Source organism: Ornithorhynchus anatinus, chromosome X1, assembly GCF_004115215.2.
Source record: "Ornithorhynchus anatinus isolate Pmale09 chromosome X1, mOrnAna1.pri.v4, whole genome shotgun sequence".
Lineage (NCBI taxonomy): Eukaryota > Metazoa > Chordata > Mammalia > Monotremata > Ornithorhynchidae > Ornithorhynchus > Ornithorhynchus anatinus.
In genome coordinates, this window is record NC_041749.1 from 105373011 (window position 1) to 105395165 (window position 22155).

Below are 22155 nucleotides of genomic sequence, written 5' to 3' on the forward strand. Positions count from 1 at the left end.
CATATATAATCAGTGTACCCCTTAAACATTTGGATACTCACCTCAGCCCCACCATAATTATGTAAATATCCTTATACTCTATTATTTCCCCTATCCCTAATCTACTTCAATGGATCCCTCTTTTCCTTTTCTTTCGCTCCCTTCTGCATCACCCTGACTTGCTCCCTTTATAAATCCCCTGTTGCAGCCCCAAAGCACTTATGTACATATCTGTAATTTTATTTATTTATAGCAATGTCTGTCTTCCCCTCTAGACTGTTAACTCATTGTGGGCAGAGAATGTGTCTGTTACATTGTTGTATTGTACTCTCCCAAGTACTTATTACAGTGTTCTGCACACACTAAGTGCTCAATAAATACGATTAACTGACCTTGCAATTATGAGAAGCAGCCTGGTGTAGTGGATAAAGGATGGGCCTGGGAGTCAGAAGGTCATGGGTTCTAATCCTGGCTCCACCACTTGTCTGCTGTATGACCATGGGCAAGTCACTTCACTTCCCTGGGCCTCACTTACCTCATCTGTACAATGGGGATTGAGACTGTGAGCCCCACGTGGGACAGGGATAGTGTCCAACTCAGTTTGCTTGTATTCACCCCAGCGCTTAGTACAGTGCCAGGCACATAGTAAGTGCTTAAATGGTATTATGATTATTATTATTATTATCCTTGACTCATTTATCTCATTCACTGAATGCCTTATGGAGTGTAATTGCCAACTGGAATCTTGCTCCAAGACTTTTCAAAGATCTTTGAGTCTAATCCTACCTCTTGGAAATAAGGGGGAAAACTCTGCCCTCACCTTATAGCATTGATTGAGCATCTACTGTGTGCAAAGAGCTAGACTAAACTCAGGGGAAACATTTGATAAAAATGAGAGATATTATACCTACTCTCAAGGAGCTTTTCAATCTAGACTGTGAGGTCCTTCTGGGGAGGGTTGGTCTCTATTGTATTGTGCTCCCCCAAGCACTTAGTACAGAGTGCTCTGCACAATGTAAGTGCTCAGTGAACACCACTGATTGATTGATTTGATTGAGAGAGATGGTAAACAACATTTATACAACATTTAAGAGTGAGAAAATCAGCATAAATAAAAACCTGTGATAAATAAATCAGCTGCAAGTTAATAAGCAGCTAAATTCATGGAAGTTTCAAGGAGGCTAATGGGATAGAATGAGGCCATAATGTCCCAAGAGTCTGCATCCCACTTCCCCACTCCTCACCACTGGCTTTAAAGCACTCAATCATCTTGGTGTCTCCTACCACATCTCACTACTCTTCTACTACAACCTAGCCTGCACACTTCGCTCTTCTAATGCTCACTTAACTTCTCTGTGCCTCAGTTCCCTCATCTGTAAAATGGGGATTAAGACTGTGAGCCCCACGTGGGACAACCTGATTCCCCTATGTCTACCCCAGCGCTTAGAACAGTGCTCGGCACATAGTAAGCACTTAACAAATACCAACATTATTAACCTACTCACTGTACCTCTGTCTCATCTATCTCATTGCCATGGTCTCACCCACATCTTGCCTCTGGCCTGGAACACCCTCACTGCTCATATCTGACAGGCAATTACCCTCCCCCTCTTGAAAGCCTTATCAAAGGCACATCTCCAAGAGGCCTTCCCTGACTAAGCCTTTCTTTCCTCTTTTCCCACTCCCTTCTGCACTGCCCTAACTTGCTACCTTTATTCATTCCCCCCTCCCAGCCCCACAGCACTTAGGTACAGATCTGTAATTTATTTATTTATATGAATGTCTGCCTCCCCATCTAAACTGTAAACTCGCTATGGGCAGGGAATGTATCTCCTTATTGTTTTATTGTATTCTTCCAAGTGCTTAGTAGAGTGCTCTGCACACAGTAAGCACTCAATAAATATGCTTGATTGACTGACTGACCTGTGGGAGCTTATATTCACCAGCTATAGCTCTTCCTAAGGCTATCTCTGTGTTTCCATATTTTTCTCCAAGTACCATAGAGAAAAATCATCATATCCTAGCTCACAAACCACCTCTCACTTTCCAGTATTTCCTGTCCCAATTCCTGATGTGTCAGGAGAGTACAACCTCTAATGTGTATTTCAAAGTGTCCAGCTTGCCACTTGTCTGCTGTGTGACCTTGGGCAAGCCACTTAACTTCTCTGTGCCTCAGTTACCTCATCTGTAAAAATAGGGATTAAGACTGTGAGCCCCACATGGGACAACCTGTTTAACTTGTATCTACCCCAGAGCTTAAAACAGTGCTTTGTACATAATAAGCACTTAAATACCACTATTATTATTATTATTCTTAGTTCAGGGCTCTGTATGCCATATACACCCAGGAGAAGTAATCTAATGGGGAAATTGGTCCGACTGTCTTCCTTGGATCAAGGGAAGCATTTCAACTTTCTATTCATGTCTGTGGAGTAAAAAGGAAATGCCTGCTTGGACATTGTCCAGTTTGTTTGGTCAATGTAGATCATCCAAGTCCTGGCAAGCCCAGGGCAGTATCATTAACTCTCTGTGGATCCAAGAATAACAACAGGAGTCACGGAGGAGGAGGACTGGTCACGGTCAGACAGACACTGCCCACCCACAGTCTCCTCAAACTCAATGACCCCGATGGGGCAGCTTCCAGTCCTGCTCACCAAATCCATTTCCCTAGCCCAGTCCCCATGCCAGTGGGGCCCTACACAGCCCTGGGAACCCTGCCAAGACTTGGCTGCAGGGGTGGGTGTCAGGGGAGTGGGCTGGTGTCGGGTGTGTTCCTTCTGCTCAGCTGTTACACAACTAGCAGAGCCAGGGAGCAATTTCTCCCAGTAGGCAGACGGGCTCTGGGTCTTCTCTAAGCTTCACCCAGACAAATCAGCCTGCTCCCAGGAACTGGGAAAGGGGCAGGGATTCTCCCCAAGGACACCTGACAGAACCACACTGCCGGGCCCACTCTCAAGACTCCCCATCTACCCACAAGGAAAGACTGTTCCTGGCTGAGCGAGGAGTGAGTATTTATTTACCTGCACACCCTCTCCCCTGGGACCTGAACAAAAGGTTCTCTCCCCCAACTCTCATGAATGCTAAAGCACAACGAGCCCCTAGTTCCCTCTCCTTGGGTCTGGGCTTTTGGTTGGGACCAGGACCAGAAGAGGGAGGTTTGGGGGTCTCCAGTGACTTTGGGTTCTGTGCAGCTTGTGTTTGCAGGGTGGGGGTAGTTGTAAGGAAAGGAGCTGCTCCCTGTTTCCTATTGTGTTGTCAGAGAGAGTCTTCTCTAGGGATCCATTTGTGCCCACCCTGCAACCACTGGGCTTGCCCCTTGCATTCTGAAGATAAAAATAAAACCTAAATTTTAGATTTGTGAGCATCTTGGATGTTTTAAATAGCTCATCCCCATTCAGGACTCTTCTAGTCAGCTGCTCTTTGGAATCAACTTATTATGACTGTCTCAGCGGCAGTATCATTGTCCTTGATAGTCTGAACCATAATACTCCCACATGCTCAGTCATTACCAATTTAAAATTTACAGAGAGAGTCTCGGCACTTTTCCATTACAAATTAAGCACTGATCTTCTCCCCTGCTGGGTCCCTTCCTCCAACTTGTCACTGGGGATCTAGACCAGTGCCTGGGCTTTTGGATGGGACCAGGACCAGAAGAGGGAGATTTGGGGGTCTGGATCTAGACCAGGCACTGGCAACTTTCTGTACATGTGCTGGAGGGTGCCAGAGTAGCCACCAGGCTCTGGGTTTTATGCTACTTCTGGCAGCATCTGTGCTGAACTTTAGTTCCTCCTGGCCACCATCCTGGACCCACCTCCACCTTCCTTTGTCCAGTTCTGTTTCTGTCTGGGTCGGGTGGTGGGAGGGTGTCATGGGATGAAAAGTAGCAGAGGCCATTGGGGAGTTTGGCATGCATCCTGCCCATCCACACGTCCACATAGCCACCTGGTTTGGCACTGTGACAGAAAGTAGGTAGCTGGTGCTCACTCAGGGACTGCCAGATTTAAAAGGTCCACAGCCTGAGGGATCATAATCATCATCACTGGGACTTATTAAGCACTTATTATGTGCAGAGCACTGTACTAAGTGCTTGGGAGAATATAGTACCTCAGAGTTGGTAGACATGTTCCCACAATGATGGGGGTGAGGGTGTGGGAAGGAGGCGAGGAGAGAAGGAGGACATGAGAGGGAACATGTCTACAACCTCCATCATACTCTACTCTCCCAAGCACTTAGTATAGTGCTCTGCACACAGTAAACACACAATAAATACCACTGATGGATTGATTAATTAATGAGAGACTTTATCTGGTAGATTCAGCAGCTCACATTCTATCCCTGGCTCTGACTCTTCCTCTCTACAGGCAAGGGCTTGGGTAAAGGGTTTGCCCAAGGAGGAGAAGGGATATTGCATTATGGGGTGTAGCACCTTCATTTCGAGGATAAGGATTCAAGAAGAGGAAATGCAAAGGGCATGTTCTCTGTGTCCAAGCTGGGCAAGAACTCTGCCATCCCCTGCACTAGAGACCTGAATGGATGCTGGTAAACTGTGGGTAATGCAGGTCTCCAGCAGGAGGATGGCCACCTTTGTACCCCAAGCCCAAACCTTCTACTGGTACATACGCTTCTGCCCTAATTGTCCTGCCACCCTCCCCTCAAGTCTGAGTGGTGTAAGCCCAGGAAAGAGACAAGAGAAGGTGAACAGAGGAGGGGCCAGGAGCAGAGAGAATGGAGTGGTGGGGGTGGGGGGAGAAGGGGAAAGAAGAATAGTGGCTTCAGAAAGGGTCACAGTCCCCACCATGTTTTATCCAGGCATCCCGATGGCAGTGACTATTGCTACTCTTTCATTCAGCCACTGTAGCACCAGCGAGCCTTACCTACACGCGACCTGTGCCCACATGCTAAAACCTGAATCAAGCTGCAGCTCTGTTGGGGGTACCACTGGGCAGATAAAATGCAGGTGGGCAGGTCTCTCCCGCTGCAAGCCATACTTTGTGCCTGTAGCCACTGAGGCACTTAGATATTTCTCTGTGAGGAAGCACAATCAATAATCCTGATATTGAATAGTGGGAGAAGAGGGTAGAAGCCCAGTTCTTCTCCCCTGGACCCTCTCCTTAGCCCCACTGTTCACTGAGTTGGGGAGGAGAGGAGAGGGGAGTGGCCACTCCCTATGCTGCCCAGTTCCGAGGGGCCAGGTGGCCCCCTGGTGGGGAAAGGCCATCACACTTTTCTCCCATCTCATGATCCAGGTTGATGCTCCCCGTGACATCCCCAGGAAGGACGAAGACACCATGAGTTCTGAGGAGGTGGGTGTGGGTTGAGGAAGGGGAGGGCGTATGGGGGAAAGGTTTCAAAAAAAGACATGAATGAGAACACCACCTGCCCCCGGCCCTAGAGCACCTTCCTCTTTTTCCTCTGTCCCTACCCCTTAGTTTACCTTCCCCTTGAAGAAGTCTTCAGCACCTCATGGCCTCTCCACTCAACTCAAACCCGCTCCAACTCTCCTCTGTCAGATAGCGAAACAACCTCCCAAACACAGGTCTGGAAGTCATGGGGGAGAAGAAAGGGTTTCTGGGCATTTTCTTTCATCTGCCTGGGAAGTGGATTCCCGTGGATTTCCACTCACCCCCACCAGACACAATACCTCATCACCCTCACCACCCTATCTCCATCCCTGTTCCCCTGGACTTCCAACCAAGATCCTCTCCATTCATCTCCACTGGTTCTGCCGCACTCATCCTCCTCCCCGCAGATGGTCTATGACATGTCAGGAGCGCGGCTCGCCCTCACTCTGTGCATCACCAAAGACCGAGAGGGAGCGGAGCCGGACATTGCGGCACTGGAGAGGATGTATCAGGCCCTGAGGTTTGAGAGCACCGTGAGGCGGGACCCACCTGCTAAGGTAAACTCTCACCTGCCCGACCCTGTGGGTGGCCAGTTCCTGTCTTGACTGGAACTCTCAGAACACAGTCTTGTCAGAGGAAGTGGAGGGGTGGGGCATTAGGGACACATGGGAAGATGGCTAGAGAGTGAGGGAGACTGAATCGCCCAGGGTCTGATAAGGGCAGGGACCTTGCATAGAGCTTTCATGAGGGGCAGTGTGGCCTACAGGAAAGGACCCAGGCCCGGGAGTAAGAAGCCTGGGGTTCTAATCCTGGCTCTGCCACTTAACTGCTGTGTGACCTAGAACAAGTCGCTTAACTTCTAGGTTCCTCACTTTCCTCACTTGTAAAATGAGGAAACCCATGTGGGATAGGGACTGTGTTGAATTGGATTAATTTATATCTAATCCAGAGCTTAGAACAGTGCTTGACACATAATAAGTGCATAACAAATACCACTACGATTATTATTACACCCTCCAGAGCCTGGATAGGTAGGTTAACCCCTCTCAGTCAGTCCTTCTCCCTCCCTTCTTCCCTCTCCTCTCCTGCCTTCCATCCCTCTTTTCCCCTCCCCCCACCCCCCAACCTTTTTTTAGGCTTTTCGGGATGAGCTGGTACGTTTCAGAGAGGAAATGGAAGGGCGGAAAGACCCTGTAAGCTGCTGCTTCGTGGTGCTCATGGCTCACGGGAAGGAGGGACACCTGCTAGGGGCAGATGAGCAGGTGGTGGAGCTGGAGGAGCTGTATGATGTCTTGACCAACAAGAGCTGCCGGGCGCTCCTGGGCAAACCCAAAGTGTTCATCCTGCAGGCCTGCCGTGGAGGTCAGTCAGGGCCCCTCTACACTCCTGTGGCAGGAGACAGGCAAAGAACAGGGGAAGAAGGGGGTAGGCTGGGCAACCTAGCTCTCCTAGCCTCTGGGCCACCCCCACAGCCACATCCTTTGGGCCTTCAGCTCTGGACCTCCAGCTTGTCTATTCTGATGGCCTCAGACCCACCCCCAGCACTTAGGTCCCTCTGTAGTTGCCCATTTATGTCTCTGATCCTTGTTCCTTCGTGTGTTCTCAGCCTGCTTCTTGGTTTATGTCTGTGGGTGTGTGTGTCTTGTCTTCCCAACCAGACCATCAGTTCAGCCCCTTGGGGACAGAGAATGTGTTTTCCCCTCCCTCTGACTCTCCCCGCTGCTACCCAATACAGTGTGTGTGTGCCCATTTCCTCCAGTGGTCTATCAGCTCCTGCTTGGATCTTAACTCCTTTCAGCCCCATTTGGAAACCCTCAGGTCTTTTTGGAACCCCCGGATGAAAGAAGTTGGGAGTCCAGTCCAGACAGCTAAGGCCTATGTCCCCAGGGCTGTGCTACATAGCACTCACCGGCAGGTTTACCTCAAAAGTTGATGCAATTTCCTACTCTGAAACCTTCTGAGTAGCTAGTCAGCCAGTTAAGGGCAAAGTGGTTCTGAAAAGAATCTCTGTGCCGTGGGTTTCAGACCAGAAGGACTCAGGAGAGATGTTGAGGACAGAGGAGGTCCTGACCACCATGATACAGAAGGTTCCAAGGATCCCAACTTTCACGGACACCCTGCATGTCTACTCCACTGTGGAAGGTAAGGGCTCCCACTGCCACCTACCACTTCCTTGACCTTCTTGGGGATCCCAGGCAATGTCCCGCATACATCCAACTAGCATTCCAGATCCTGGGCAGAAAGAGAGAGGGAGGCCAACCGGCTCCTCACTCCAGGAATGGGTGGGACCTTTGTTGGGTAGGGCTTGTCTCTGTTGCCAAATTGTACTTCCCAAACGTTTAGTACAGAGCTCTGCACACAGTAAGCGCTCAATAATTGAATGAATTGATTTGAATGAATTGAAATGAAGCAATAATTGATTGAATGAATGAATTAGAGCAAGAGAGGAAAGAAGAGAGGGAAATATAAGATCAGAACAGGTTAGACAGCACTGGGGCTTTGGAAAACCCAAAAACCCATGTCAGGATGGGGACATAGGGCATAATGGGGAGTGGGTAGAGGAGAATGATGGGTCCAATTGGTCCCCAGCCCTGGAGCATAGAATAATAATAATAATTATGGCATTTGTTAAGAGCTTACTATGTTCCAAGAACTGTTCTAAGCACTGGGGTAGATACAAGGCAATCAGGTTGGACACAGTCCCTGTCCCACATGGGGCTCACGGTCTCAATCCCCATTTTACAGATGAGGTAACAGGCCTAGAGAAGTGATGTGACTTGACTGAGGTCACACCGCAGACAAGTGGTGGAGCCAGGATTAGAACCCACGTCCTCCGACTCCCAAGTCCATGCTCTTGCCACTAGGCCATGCTGCTTCTCAGCAGAAGGAGTCTTTATGACATGTGGAGGCAAAGCCATTCCCCTCCACCCCCCGCCACTCCACCCCACTGCATCCTACTATGGAGCCCTGCCTTTGGGTCCACATCCGGTCATTCTATCCTTGCCCCCTGACCCATGTCCCCCTGCATCCTCTCAAATGGGCCCTGAGGGACCCAGTGTTTAGGAGTATCAGCAAGATGAGTCTTTGTCCCAGGGCAGGTAGAGCCGTCCACTGGGACTGCTCCAGTTCAGAGGCCAACAGGCTCGTTCTGCTCATGTCTCTCAGGGTACATCGCTTACCGGAACGTTAAAGAAGGCTCCTGCTTCATCCAGACTCTGGTGGACGTCTTCACCAAGGAGAAGAGTCATATTCTGGACCTCCTTACTGAGGTGAAGAGTCACCCAAGTCCCTTCCACCACCCAGTCCCGCTCTCCAGTCCCTTCCCTCCATTCCCTCAAAGACCGTGGGGCCTCAGGGCTCCCCTCTCCCCACCCAGCATTTACCACCCCAGCCTGGGGTTTCCAGCACAAGGCCTCCCCCAGTCCCGGCTCCTTGCTCTCCCCTGATCATGCCTTGAGTTGATAGAGCGCATTTATCTTCCCAGAGGCCTTTCATATCAATATTCTCATTGTATTTTCACAATAATCCAGTGAGGTGGGGAGAACCATCCCCCTATTGCAGAGGAGGACATTGAGACAGAGAGAGGTTAAATGACTTGCCTGAAGTCACCCATCAGAGCAGCAAAAAGCTCTTCTGACTCCCAAAACCAAGCTCTTTCCATTAGATCATACTGCCTCCATTGGTGTCTCCCTTACCTCAAATTAGTATTTCAGCCAGTTGTCCCAAAACTGATTCTTTTTAGAAGGCCCAGCTCAGCCAAACCACCGGCCCTGACATCAGTACCCAGGGCCCTTTCGGTCTATCCTCTCTCCACCTGTGTCCATCCAGAACTTTAGCATGCCATTGCCCAGGTGGCTAGCACTCCCCCCAAAAAGCACATATGTGTGGAGAAGGGGAGTGCACACCCAGTTGGGGTGGAGAGGGTGCATGAGTCTGCTTGCACCAGATTCTGCCCTGCTGAGGATGCAACCAGAATCAATACCCCACTCCAGTGCTGAGGATGCTGGGGTTAACAGGAAAGTTGCTAACTCTGTAGGAATGATGGGAGCTGGTTAAGGTGGCCATTCATTCAGTTTTATAACAGACAATCCAGTTTTCAGCTGGACTGTCCCCTGTCAAGTACTGGTGGGTTGGAGAGCAGAAATTGGCCAAGGGGTGTCTGGTATTCTTGAATGCCATCGTGGTCACCTACTGCCAGTGGTCCCCCACCCCAGCTCCCAGCCACTGGGGGATGGGGCCAGTTTTCCACCCCCACAGCCATCTAGGCCAGACTCCAAGCCTCATCCACCACCCCGTGGCTCCATTGAAACCCCAGAGCTTCCTCTGAGTGGGGCTGGAAAGACCCCAGATTGAGTCTGTCTGATCTGTTACTTCTGGGTTATCTGCCCCCACCCCTTCCCAGCCCCATCCCCTTTGGTCTCACAGTGAAGCTCCTTCCTGCCACCTTTGTGCCCCTGTACTCTCAATGAAAAGTCGCCATCTCTGAGCCTCAGTCTGGACCTTGGTATCCAAATTTAAGTTCATCTGCCCTACCTAGAACTCAGGCATCCAACCTTCCCACCCCAGCTCCTCTCTCTCTCCCTTAGATGACTCCCCTCCCCTCCCTTCTTTCTGTGACCCGCTCATCTAGGCTGCCATGACCCAGAATTCCCTGTGGGTAAATGGGGATAAGGATTCCCCTAGGGAGTCACCCCTCCCCATGACCTGATCCCCCTGGAGTTCTCCACAGGTGACCAGGCGGATGGCGGAGGCCGAGCTGGTCTGGGAAGGCCAGGTGAGGAAGGTCAACCCGGAAATCTACAGCACCCTGAGGAAGCAGCTGTACCTGCAGTAGGGGCATCGGGGGAGGCAGCTGAGCAGAGGGCTGGAGAGAGTGGAGGTGGGGGGTGGGGAAGGCAGAAACTTTGGCTTGCAGGAACAAGGGAGCGTAACATGGGACAGGAGAAATGGGGAATCCTCCTGTTTGTGTCTGGGGACCACTGAAGGGGACAGCATCTGATTGAAACAAGTCTGCACATTATTTTAAAGGAATCCTCAAGAGGCAAATCCTTCTTCTGACCCAAATATTCACAGGGCAGAACTAACCTTTGGTACCAAGCTAATGTTAAGCAGGATTGTCCCAGGTGGACAAGACTCCCCCCTCCACCCCCCTGCCCTACACCCTTCGCCACCTTGGCCTTGTTCATTTACCTCCCTGCCACCCTGAGAAGCCCAGCTAGGTGACAGTGGCCTGCGGGCTAGGACGGTGAGTCAGGAGAGAGCTTGGCTCCTGATGGCCCAGTGTGGAAGGGGTCTGGCAAAATAGGAGCCTGGGGAGTTCGCTGGAGCCACTGATTGACCAAGGAATCTGCATGATTGACAGGTTCATCCTAGGGATGCTGCTGTCAGGGCAGGCTCAAAGGCCAGACTACCGGTCTGTGATTCTGAAAATATTAATCCTGTTGTCTGTCCAGCACTACTCTTGCCAGCGTTAGTTAAGGGTGAAATCTTTGGCTTGCCCCATGCCGATTTTGGTTAAAAACACACCTAAGATGTACAGGAAAGGCTATTATACGCCATCCCTTACTGCCACATACAAATTCCCACTTCTGCTCTCCCAGGACCTACAGAATATACATTCCAACTGACACTCTCCATTTTGACCTGTCAGTCAATTGTCACCAGACTGTACTAAGCCCCACCTGTTTGACAACCCCAGATCTGGGCACTGTGGGAGGGACAGAAAAAAGAGGAGACACTGTGTCTGCCCTTAAGGGACTGACAGTCTGATTGGAACAAAGAAACATAAGCACACACATACAAACATACATAAACACACATCACCTTAAAAAAGGTACATGAAGTGCACACAAAAAAACCCCAGAAATAATAAAAAATGCAAAAGAGCACGAACAATGGGAACTTCATTTTTAAACTAGTATATAAAGCTCTAGTCAAGTGATAAGGGGACACTGAATAATTGGAAAAACTAGAGCCAGGATGAGTTCATCCTGGATGTCTTCCTGGAGGAGCAAAAGGAGGGGGGTCATTCCATAGGTGAACAATTGTGGCCAGTGAGAGGAAACAAGCTTGCTTGGCTAGAGACAAAAGCATTGGCCAGGGTGAGGTGGATCATGAGGGTGATTAGGTAAGAGGAAAAGATTTGGTGGAAGGGCTTATATTCGATGTGATGGACATTGGGGAGCATCGCTTGATGACAATGACCATCACAGTCCCACGGATGGGGATCCTGACAGATCACTAGGAGGAGGTTGCTGGCAATAAGACATTGATTGCTTTAGTCCAGGTAGCAGATTCCTCAGGGGAGGGCTAGGGAGACCTCATGTGCCTCACTGAATAAAACTGTGCCTCACTGAATAAAACCCATGTCACGAGGAGATTCTAAAGTCAAAATCTCAATCCCTGTGTCTGTCTCTGTGTCTAATGAGGATTCCTGGACCCAGTTCTTTCTCCGAGGGCCCTTGAGATCTGTGTGTGGGTGTGGGGGCTGCGGGGAGGGGGCGGCCAGATTGTTTGGCCAAAAGTGATCCTCTCTTCAGCCCAGCCTCTTCCTTCCATGGTAGATGGAGGAAGACAATAAGACCAAGACACCCTTGCTCAGTCCCATGGTCCAGGGACCAGGTGATGGTGGTCCTCCAGGACATCCATCCTCTTGGTTAGGGACCAATCACCCCATATCCCAAACCTCCCCCTTCTGCATCCCCAATTTGCCCTCTAATAATCCGTTTAGAGATCTGCTGCTCTTTTCATTTGTACAACTTCTTGTAGGAATGAATGTCATCTGATTACCTCTGCTAAGGAAGAAAGATTTCCTTTGTTTTACAATTTGAACAGGGGTCCCCTCACCCTGATGCTGTGGGATTTGGGAAACAGCAATTCTGCTGTCCATCCCTGTCCATCCCCTTCCTAATACTGTGGGTTTCCATTCTGTCCCATTTCAGCCTGCATCTTTCCAGACTGAAGTTTCCTAACCCTTTCCATCTGTCCTCATTTGGAACCTCTTCCTTCCCCATGATCATCTAGGCAGACTCCCTGCCTGTTTGCTCAATAGCCTGATTCCGATTCCTGTTTGCCCCAGTCTCATAGCATGTGTTCTAACACCTACTTAGACTGTGAGCCCCATTTGAGATGTGGACTGTGTCCGACCTAATTAACTTGTATGCACCCCAGATCTTAGAACAGTGCTTGACACATAGTAAGCGCTCAACAAATACCATTAAAAAAATCATAAAGTCATAGAAAATCAGTCAACGATACTGCCAGTAGTGACAGAAGTGGCAGCAGTGAGAGGCAAAGGGAAGGATCCCTCATGGGTCTGTGTCAAAGGGCCCAGCACATCTCCCTATACCATGTGTTTTGGAAACTTGACCCTCCGCTCCACTTTGCTCCCAAATCTTCTTCCCCATCCTGAGAATTCTGTCCCCTTCCTTTTCCCCAGGTCATCCTGGGTTCCCTGCTTTCTGTTTCTACACCCATCCAGGATTGAGTCATGGGTGGAAGACCAGCACTGTGAGCAAACACTGATTAAGCACTGTGATACTCACTCTAGCCGTACAGTACTTATGGAAATATTCTTATCTTCTACTATTTCCATTATTTCCCCATCCCTAATCTATTTTAAGGTCTGTCTCTCCCTGTAAACTGTAAATACATGGACATGTATTCCTCATGGACAGGAATCACATCTACTAAAACTGCTGTACTGTGCTCTCCCAATTGCTTAGTACAATGCTCTGCACACATTAATGCTGGCTGTCCACTCCAGATTGGGGTGGAATCATCTTCAAGCCCAAAACTTGACACCAGGGCACAGTGATCAAAAGACATCATGTGGGCACTTGAGAACATACATAATTGTCCTTTCTGCTCCAAGAAGACTCCATCAAAGCAAGAGTCACCTATGAATGCATGAGTGGCTGAAAATGCCAATGCAGGGCCTGTAGTCCCAACCACATGGTGTATATGCCACCCTTGTGGTGATGTTATGCTTGTTGCTGTGGTGCTGTTGTGGGACTGGAGACTTCAAGCCAGAAGTGAAGGTTGGGAAAAGTTAATGGAGGTTATGGGTATGTGAATCAATGGGGAAAAAATAGTAGTGTTGACAAGAGAAAACAGCTGAACTGTAGCACCCCAGAGTGACTTTGCCATAGCTTAAGTGTATCTGGAGCCCGTATTTCCACCAGCTGCATTCAGTTGCAGGGTGCAGGAAAGGAGGAAACAGATGTCAGTGGAGATCCAGGGCTGGGGATTGGAGGTGCAAGAGTGACAAAAGGGGAAGGGGTGAGAGAGTTGAGGTTGGTGGAGAGGGTGGAGTTGAGGACATATATTTGTGCATCTAGTGATGGGGGGGTTGGCAGAGTATCCAGGAGGGGTGAGATAACTTGGGGTAGGCAGAGTGACTCTACAGCACAGCATTTACGGTAGGGGGTGAAAAACAACTAGAAGAACGGGGGCATGAGTGAGCTGGCAGATTAGAAGATAGTGGTTGGAAAGTGGGAAGTTGCCTCAGTTAATGAGGTTAGAGATGAGATAGTGTTGGAGGTTGAAGTCCTCAAGGATCAGACTATGAAAAAGGAATGAGAGTAGTAATGGGAGAAAAGTGTCTAAATCAGCAAGAAATTAGCAAGTGGGACCAGGAGAGTGGAATAGCTGTAGAGGGTGGTAGACATGAGCGGGGTGAGTGGGATTGGAATAGCTGTATTATTATTATGGTATTTGTTAAGCACAATGTGCCAAGCACTGTTCTAAATGCTGGGGTAGATACAAGGTAATGAGGTTGTCCCACTTGGGGCTCACAGTTTTAATCTCCATTTTACAGAGGAGGTAACTGAGGCACAGAGAAGTAAAGTGGCTTGCCCAAGGTCACACAGCAGACAAGTGTGAGAAGCAGCGTGGCTCAGTGGAAAGAGCATGGGCTTTGGAGTCAGAGGTCATGGTTTCGAATCCCCGCTCGGCCACTTGTCAGCTGTGTGACTTTGGGCAAATCACTTAACTTCTCGGTGCCTCAGTTACCTCATCTGTAAAATGGGGATTAAGACTGTGAGCCCCACGTGGGACAACCTGATTCCCCTGTGTCTATCCCAGCGCTTAGAACAGTGCTCTGCACATAGTAAGCGCTTAACAAATATCAACATTATTATTATTATTATTAAGTGGCAGAACAGGGATTAGAACCCATGTCCTCTGACTCCCAGGCTCGTGCTCTTTCCACTAAACCACGCTAGACATGGCTTAGTGTCCCTTTCCTCTACTTTCCCCGTGAGACAGGAGGAGTGGGAGGCAAGCCCACCCTTGAGAGAGCCAGATCTCAGTGATAGCGAGGAAGAGGAGTGAGCTGGCCAGGAACAGGTCAAGAATCTCTGGGTCCACCAGCTGAGGGCCCCAGAAATGGAGCAGAAGGAGACATTGCCCTCCTGAGATGCCACGAGGGAGCTCTCTCGACCCCCTCCCTGCTCAGGCTGCCTCCATACCACTGCTATATAAGAAATAAAGCTCAGGAACTAGTTCCCCAAGGGAGCTTCCTACACCACCCAGAACTTTCACAGAACCCTAAGAGGTCCCTGCTTGATGAAGTCTTGGGATGCCATTCTCTCTTGGGTCCAAGGCCTTCCCATGTCTTGAGTTGGATATGCCTCACTAGGAGAGGCTGGGTCAACTGGAAACTGTGTTACCAAGACAGTGTCCTCACCTCAATATGAAACAATGCTCACCTCAACACAGATTTTGCTGTTGTGGGCAGGTGTCTTTATTGCTGAATTGTACTTTCTAAACGCTTAGTACAGTGCTCTGAACACAGTAAGTGCTCAATAAATATGATTGAATGAATGAATGAAGAGAAGGAGTGACAATAGGCTACCCAAACAGTGGCTGTATTCCAAGCTAAAATAGGGCCACCGAAAGCAAGGGGAACAGAGGAAGCATTTTAAGGATGCAATAAAGCAAAGCCGCAGGCAATATGCCATCCTAGTTGAAAGGTGGGAAATAACTGTGGCAGACAGACCCAATTGACCCGCTGCAATCCTGAAAAAAGAGGCTCTTTTTAGGTAGAAGATTTGAAAGGACTGGGAATTTAAGAGGCGAGAAAATAAACAAATACATAAGCCACACCCATAGATAAACTTCACCATCAGTGGCCTCATCCCTGAATGTAAAAGGATAACTAGATATAGAATATATCTGCCTGAGTTCAAAGATGATGCTAATGTAAGTGAGATTTTATTGGTTTGTGTGGGTTTAGTTGATTCATTCATTCATTCATTCAATAGTATTTATTGAGCGCTTACTATGTGCAGAGCACTGTACTAAGCGCTTGGGATGAACAAGTCGGCAACAGATAGAGACGGTCCCTGCCGTTTGATGGGCTTACAGTCTAATCGGGGGAGACGGACAGACAAGAACAATGGCACTAAACAGCGTCAAGGGGAAGAACATCTCGTAAAAACAATGGCAACTAAATAGAATCAAGGCGATGTACAATTCATTAACAAAATAAATAGGGTAACGAAAATATATACAGTTGAGCGGACAAGTACAGTGCTGTGGGGATGGGAAGGGAGAGGTGGAGGAGCAGAGGGAAAAGGGGAAAATGAGGCTTTAGCTGCGGAGAGGTAAAGGGGGGATGGCAGAGGGAGTAGAGGGGGACGAGGAGCTCAGTCTGGGAACGCCTCTTGGAGGAGGTGATTTTTAAGTAGGGTTTTGAAGAGGGAAAGAGAATCGGTTTGGCGGAGGTGAGGAGGGAGGGCGTTCCAGGACCGCGGGAGGACGTGACCCAGGGGTCGACGGCGGGATAGGCGAGACCGAGGGACGGTGAGGAGGTGGGCGGCAGAGGAGCGGAGCATGCGGGGTGGGCGGTAGAAAGAGAGAAGGGAGGAGAGGTAGGAAGGGGCAAGGTGATGGAGAGCCTTGAAGCCTAGAGTGAGGAGTTTTTGTTTGGAGCGGAGGTCGATAGGCAACCACCGGAGTTGTTTAAGAAGGGGAGTGACATGCCCAGATCGTTTCTGCAGGAAGATGAGCCGGGCAGCGGAGTGAAGAATAGACCGGAGCGGGGCGAGAGAGGAGGAAGGGAGGTCAGAGAGAAGGCTGACACAGTAGTCTAGCCGGGATATAACGAGAGCCCGTAACGGTAAGGTTGCCGTTTGGGTGGAGAGGAAAGGGCGGATCTTGGTGATATTGTAGAGGTGAAACCGGCAGGTCTTGGTAACGGATAGGATGTGTGGGGTGAACGAGAGGGACGAGTCAAGGATGACACCGAGATTGCGGGCCTGCGGGACGGGAAGGATGGTCGTGCCATCCACGGTAATAGAGAAGTCTGGGAGAGGACCGGGTTTGGGAGGGAAGATGAGGAGCTCAGTCTTGCTCATGTTGAGTTTTAGGTGGCGGGCCGACATCCAGGTGGAGACGTCCCGGAGGCGGGAGGAGATGCGAGCCTGAAGGGAAGGGGAGAGGACAGGGGCGGAGATGTAGATCTGCGTGTCATCTGCGTAGAGATGGTAGTCAAAGCCGTGAGAGTGGATGAGTTCACCGAGGGAGTGAGTGTAAATGGAGAACAGAAGAGGGCCAAGAACTGACCCTTGAGGAACTCCAACAGTTAAAGGATGGGAGGGGGAGGAGGCTCCAGCATAGGAGACCGAGAATGATCGGCCAGAGAGGTAAGAGGAGAACCAGGAGAGGACAGAGTCCGTGAAGCCAAGGTGAGATAAGGTATGGAGGAGGAGGGATGGTCGACAGTGTCAAAGGCAGCAGAGAGGTCAAGGAGGATCAGAATGGAGTAGGAGCCATTGGATTTGGCAAGAAGGAGGTCATGGGTGACCTTAGAGAGAGCAGTCTCGGTAGAGTGGAGGGGACGGAAGCCAGATTGGAGGGGGTCTAGGAGAGAATGGGAGTTAAGGAATTCTAGGCATCGATTGTACACGACTCGTTCTAGGATTTTGGAAAGGAAGGGTAGTAGGGAGATAGGACGATAACTGGAGGGGGAAGTGGGGTCAAGAGTGGGTTTTTTTAGGATGGGGGAGACGTGGGCATGTTTGAAGGCAGAGGGGAAGGAGCCCTTGGAGATTGAGTGGTTAAAAATAGAAGTTAAGGAAGGGAGGAGGGCAGGGGCGATGGTTTTAAGAAGGTGAGAGGGAATGGGGTCCGAGGCGCAGGTGGAGGGGGTGGCACTTGCGAGGAGGGAGGAGATCTCCTCTGAGGATACTGCAGGGAAGGATGGGAAAGTAGGGGAGGGGGTTGGTGGGGGGGGAGGGGAGAGGCGGAGGGGTGACTTTGGGGAGCTCAGACCTGATCGTGTTGATTTTTGTGAGGAAATAGGTGGCCAGATCATTGGGGGTGAGAGATGGGGGAGGGGGAGGAACAGGGGGCCTAAGGAGAGAGTTAAAGGTCCGGAACAATCGGCGGGGGTGACGGGCATGGGTGTCAATGAGGGAGGAGGAGAAGCTTTGCCTGGCGGAGGAGAGGGCAGAGTTAAGGCAGGAAAGGATAAATTTCAAGTGTGTGAGGTCGGCTTGGTGCTTGGACTTTTGCCAGCAGCGCTCAGCAGCTCGAGCATAGGAGCGTAGGAGGCGGACGGAGGAGGTGATCCAGGGCTGTGGGTTAGTGGAGCGAGAGCGGCGGAGGGAAAGGGGGGCGAGAGAGTCGAGATGAGTAGAGAGGGTGGAGTTGAGAGCGGAGACCCGCTCGTCGAGAGTGGGAAGAGAGGACAGGGCGGCAAGGTGAGGAGAGATGCTATTGGAAAGACGGATGGGATCGAGAGAGCGGAGGTCTCTGGGGCAGTAGCGAAGATTTGCAGGGGGAGGGAGTGTGAGAGATGAGGCAGGTGAGAAGGTTATGGTCAGAGAGAGGGATTTCAGAGTTGGTGAGGGAGGAGATAGTGCAGCGGTAGGAGATGACGAGATCGAGGGTGTGACCGAGTCGGTGAGTGGGCGCGGTATGGTGGAGGAGGAGGTCGGCAGAGTCGAGGAGGGATAGCAGGCGGGCGGCAGAGGAGTCATCGGGTACATCCGTATGGATGTTGACGTCTCCAAGGATCAGAGTGGGCAGAGAGAAGGAGAGAAGGAAGGTGAGAAAGGGGTCAAGGTGGTTGAAGAAGTCGGAGGTGGGACCGGGAGGGCGGTAGATGACGGCGACAAGTAACTGGAGTGGGTGGTAGAGGCGAATGATATGGGCTTCGAAGCAGGGGAAGGAGAGGGGGGGGGAGGAGGGATAGTGCGGAAGCGGCAACGGGGCGAGAGGAGGAAGCCGACGCCTCCTCCCTTACCGGTGAGTCTGGGGGAGTGGGAGAAGGAGAGGCCTCCGCTGGAGAGAGCAGCGGCGGAGACCGTGTCTTCGGGAGAGAGCCACGTTTCCGAAAGGGCGAGGAGGAGGAGAGAGCGGGAGAGGAAAAGGTCATGGATGAAAGGTAGCTTGCCTGTAATAGAGCGGGGGTTCCAGAGGCCACACTTGGAAGTAGCTGTGGGTGCAGGGGGAGGAGGGGGGGAAGGGCGGGGGGAGGGGAGGGTTTGGATGGGAAGGAGATGGCGGGGCCCTGGACGAGGAGAGGGGGATGAGGGGTGGCGGTGGGACAAGAGGACTGGGATGGGGCATGGGTAAAACTAAGGCATCACTGACAATCACTTCTGCATCATGTGCATGTGAAGATCACTTTTTGTAGCCCCGCTGTAAATTTTTAAGCACAGTGCCTGACCCGGCTTTCTTTTCTTCCACTCTGTGTCCTGATCTTCACTGCCTTAACACAGTTGCCCCAGCTCTGATCACCACAAGCCAAAACTAGACTGTGATCTGTGACTGTCTTCCAACTGTCCATTGCTCTGCCCTACCATTTGAGGTTTGGCTTCACTGGATCTGTAAAGGGTTTCTTTTGTTCACCTTTTCTATAGTTCACCCATCCCAACTCCCAGAGAGCAATTGCTCAAGTATCCGGCTGTCATCCATTCTCCTCAAATGTCCTGTCCAGGAAAGGGGTGAAGTGATGATCATTTCTTTAATGCTGGTGGTTTGATTGCATTCAATCATTATCAATCTGTCACCAAACCCCATCAGTTCAACCTTCACAATACTGCTAAAATCTGCCCTTCCCTTCCCATCTCTCCCCTCCTGTTCCCTTCTGTTCCCTTCCTTCCCCTTCCCTTTGTGTCCATGTTCCCAAGCTCCTCAAGAACCTCCAGTCGTTGTCCACCCACCTCCTCTTCAAATAGAAGCTCCTTACCATCAGCTTCAAAACACTCAATTACCTTGCGTCCTTCTACCTTACCTCCCTGATTTCCTACTACCAGCCCACACACTTCATTCCTCCAATGCCAACCTATTCACTGTGCCTCGATTTCATCTATCTCACCACTTACCCTTTGCCAATGTCTTGCAACTTTCTCCTCTTCATATCGGACAATCACTCTCTCCACCTTCAAACCCTTATTAAAAGCACATCTCCTCCAAGAGGCCTTCCCCAACTAAGCCCTTTTTTCCTCTTCTCCCACTCCCTTCTGCATGATTTCCTGCTCTTCTGGCCTAGTGGAAAGAGCAGGGGCCTGGAAACCAGGAGATTTGAATTCCAGTCCCACATCACTCGGGCAAGTCACAATCTCTCTGGGCCTCAATTACTTCATCTGTTATATGGGGGTAAGATATCTTTTCTCCCTACCTCTTAGCCTGTGGGATCAGGGCTGTGTTCAATCTGATCATTTCCCTAGACTGTGAGCTCCTGTGGGCAGGGAACATGTCTTGCCTATTCTCCTGTACTGTACTTTGTCTCAAATGCTTAGTACAGTGCTCTGCACACACTAAGTGCTCAACATACACAATTAATTGATTGATTGATTCTTGCCGATGATTGCTCTTCTCAGCATCATGTCGGGGATGTTACTGTTACCTCCTGTGCAGGTTCGTGTTTGTTTTGGCACAGCCAAAGTAAAGGTTCACCAGTGGTGTCCCCTGAATGCGGGGGAGGTAGGCAATCCAGTGGTCACCAAACAACAAGAGAACAGCACACCAGTCAATCAATCAATCCGTGGTATTTATTGAGTGCTTGCTGTGTGCCAAGCATTGTACTCGGTGCTAGGGAGAGGACAATGCAACAGAGGTGGTAGACACATTCCCTGCCCACAAGGAGCTCATGGTCTAGAAGACATTCATAATTGTCTGCCCTGGACCAGCAGGCATGTTTAAACCCTCCAATTTTCCCCTGCTTCATCCTTCCCCAGGGACCTGATTTCCTCCCATCTCTTTCTCTTGGACCTCTCCCTCCAGGGTCACCTTCTATCCCCCTTCTCTGGAGGCAAGACACTCTCTGAAGCACAGCCAGCGGCTTCAGTTACCTGGAGGCAAGACACCCTCTGAAGCACAGCCAGCGGCTTCAGTCACCAACAATTGTGCAGGGGCCTGTGCTCTGGCTGGGAGGCCCACTTCCGACAGAGCCTGAGACACCTCTCTCCCCCCAGCTTTCTGTTGCGCCACAGGGATCACGCCCTCTTGGAGGCCTTTCACAAAGCCTCTTTCGCAAGGAGTTTTGGTACGTGACCGCTGTGGGCTGTTATCCTCTGTGAGAAGCCACCCTTCCTTCTCCAAGCTGCAACTTCTCCCCCGCCTTCCCAATGCAGCCCATCCCGTCTCTGCCGTAGCTGCATGAGCATGGTGGGGCTCTGTGGCAGCACGGCCTAGTGGATAGAGCACGGGGCCTGGGAGTCAGAGGTCCTGGGTTCTAATCCCTGTTCTGCCACTTGTCTGCTTTGGGACCTTGGGCAAGTCATTTAACTCCTCTTTGCCTCAATTCCCTCATCAACAAAATGAGAATTCAATACCTGTTCTCCCACTTCAAAGCTCTCCATCACCTTGCCCCTTCTTACCTCACCTCCCTTCTCTCCTTCTACATCGCAGCCCGCACACTCTGCTCCTCTGGTGCTGACCTTCTCACTGTACCTCGATCTCACCTGTCTCGCTGCCGACCCCTGGCCCACGTCCTACCTCTGGCCTGGAATGCCCTCCCTCCTCAAATCCGCCAATCGCTCTTCCCCCCTTCAAAGACCTACTGAAGGTGCACCTCCTCCAAGAGACCTTCCCAGACTAAGCCTCCTCTTCCTCAGCTCCTCCTCCCTTCCACATCACCTCGACTCTCTCCCTTTGCTCTTTCCCCTCCTCCAACCCCTACAGCACTTATGTATATATATACAATTCTATTTATTTATTTTGATGCCTATTTACTTGTTTTGATGTCTGTCTCCTCCCCTCTAGATTGTAAGCCTGTATGGGCAGGGATTGTCTCTATTATTGTACTGTACTTTCCAAGCACTTAGTACAGTGCTCTACACACATTAAGCACTCAATAAATATGATTGAATGAATGAGTGAACGAATCCTATTTAGACTGTGAGCCCTGTGTGAAACCTGCTCATCTTGTATCTACCCCAGTACTTAATACAGTGCTTGAAACATAGTGAATCCTTAACAGATACCACAATTATTATTATTTATTGTTTACACATCTTTGGGCAAGATGGTTGCTCCCACTTCGCTCCTTGGTTCCGAAAGGACACATAGGATAACACCAGAGTCTCTCCTCAGAGGCTTCAGATTGTCACTGGAGCCTGAGTAATCCCAGAAGCAGAGGTGTAGGGCAGAAAGAGGGACCCCAGGGAAGGCTGGACAAACCAAGAGGACATTCAAGCATTTGCCTAACAGCCTATCAGGGAAGCTAAACTTCTCACACTTTTCTGAGGGGGCCATAGGGAGCAGCCACACCTTTGGACTGTCCCTGGCTCTACCCCCTTAGTGATGAACACTGGGCATTGTCATGCCCCAGAAACTTCTCCTGGGAAGCTCAGCCCAGTGGCCAGGTGCATCAGGTTTG

The 22155-nt window shown here is 50.4% G+C and overlaps 2 protein-coding genes across 2 annotated transcripts in view; both read left to right on the plus strand.

Annotated features, from left to right (window-relative positions):
• Window positions 1-22155, plus strand: part of LOC100681834 (olfactory receptor 24) — a 162653-nt gene that overhangs the window by 123059 nt on the left and 17439 nt on the right. The window lies entirely within an intron of this gene.
• Window positions 2793-11698, plus strand: CASP14 (caspase 14). Its single transcript, XM_029050388.2, has 7 exons — window positions 2793-2983; window positions 5226-5282; window positions 5729-5878; window positions 6458-6683; window positions 7347-7463; window positions 8487-8590; window positions 10051-11698. The coding sequence occupies exons 2-7, from the start codon at window positions 5268-5270 to the stop codon at window positions 10153-10155; spliced, it is 717 nt and encodes a 238-aa protein (XP_028906221.1). The 5' UTR covers window positions 2793-2983; window positions 5226-5267; the 3' UTR covers window positions 10156-11698.

Coding starts and splice junctions, on each gene's coding strand:
- CASP14 (XM_029050388.2), top strand. Junction 6,684..7,346: donor CCTGCAGGCCTGCCGTGGAG/GTCAGTCAGGGC, acceptor CGTGGGTTTCAG/ACCAGAAGGACTCAGGAGAG. Junction 8,591..10,050: donor TTCTGGACCTCCTTACTGAG/GTGAAGAGTCAC, acceptor AGTTCTCCACAG/GTGACCAGGCGGATGGCGGA.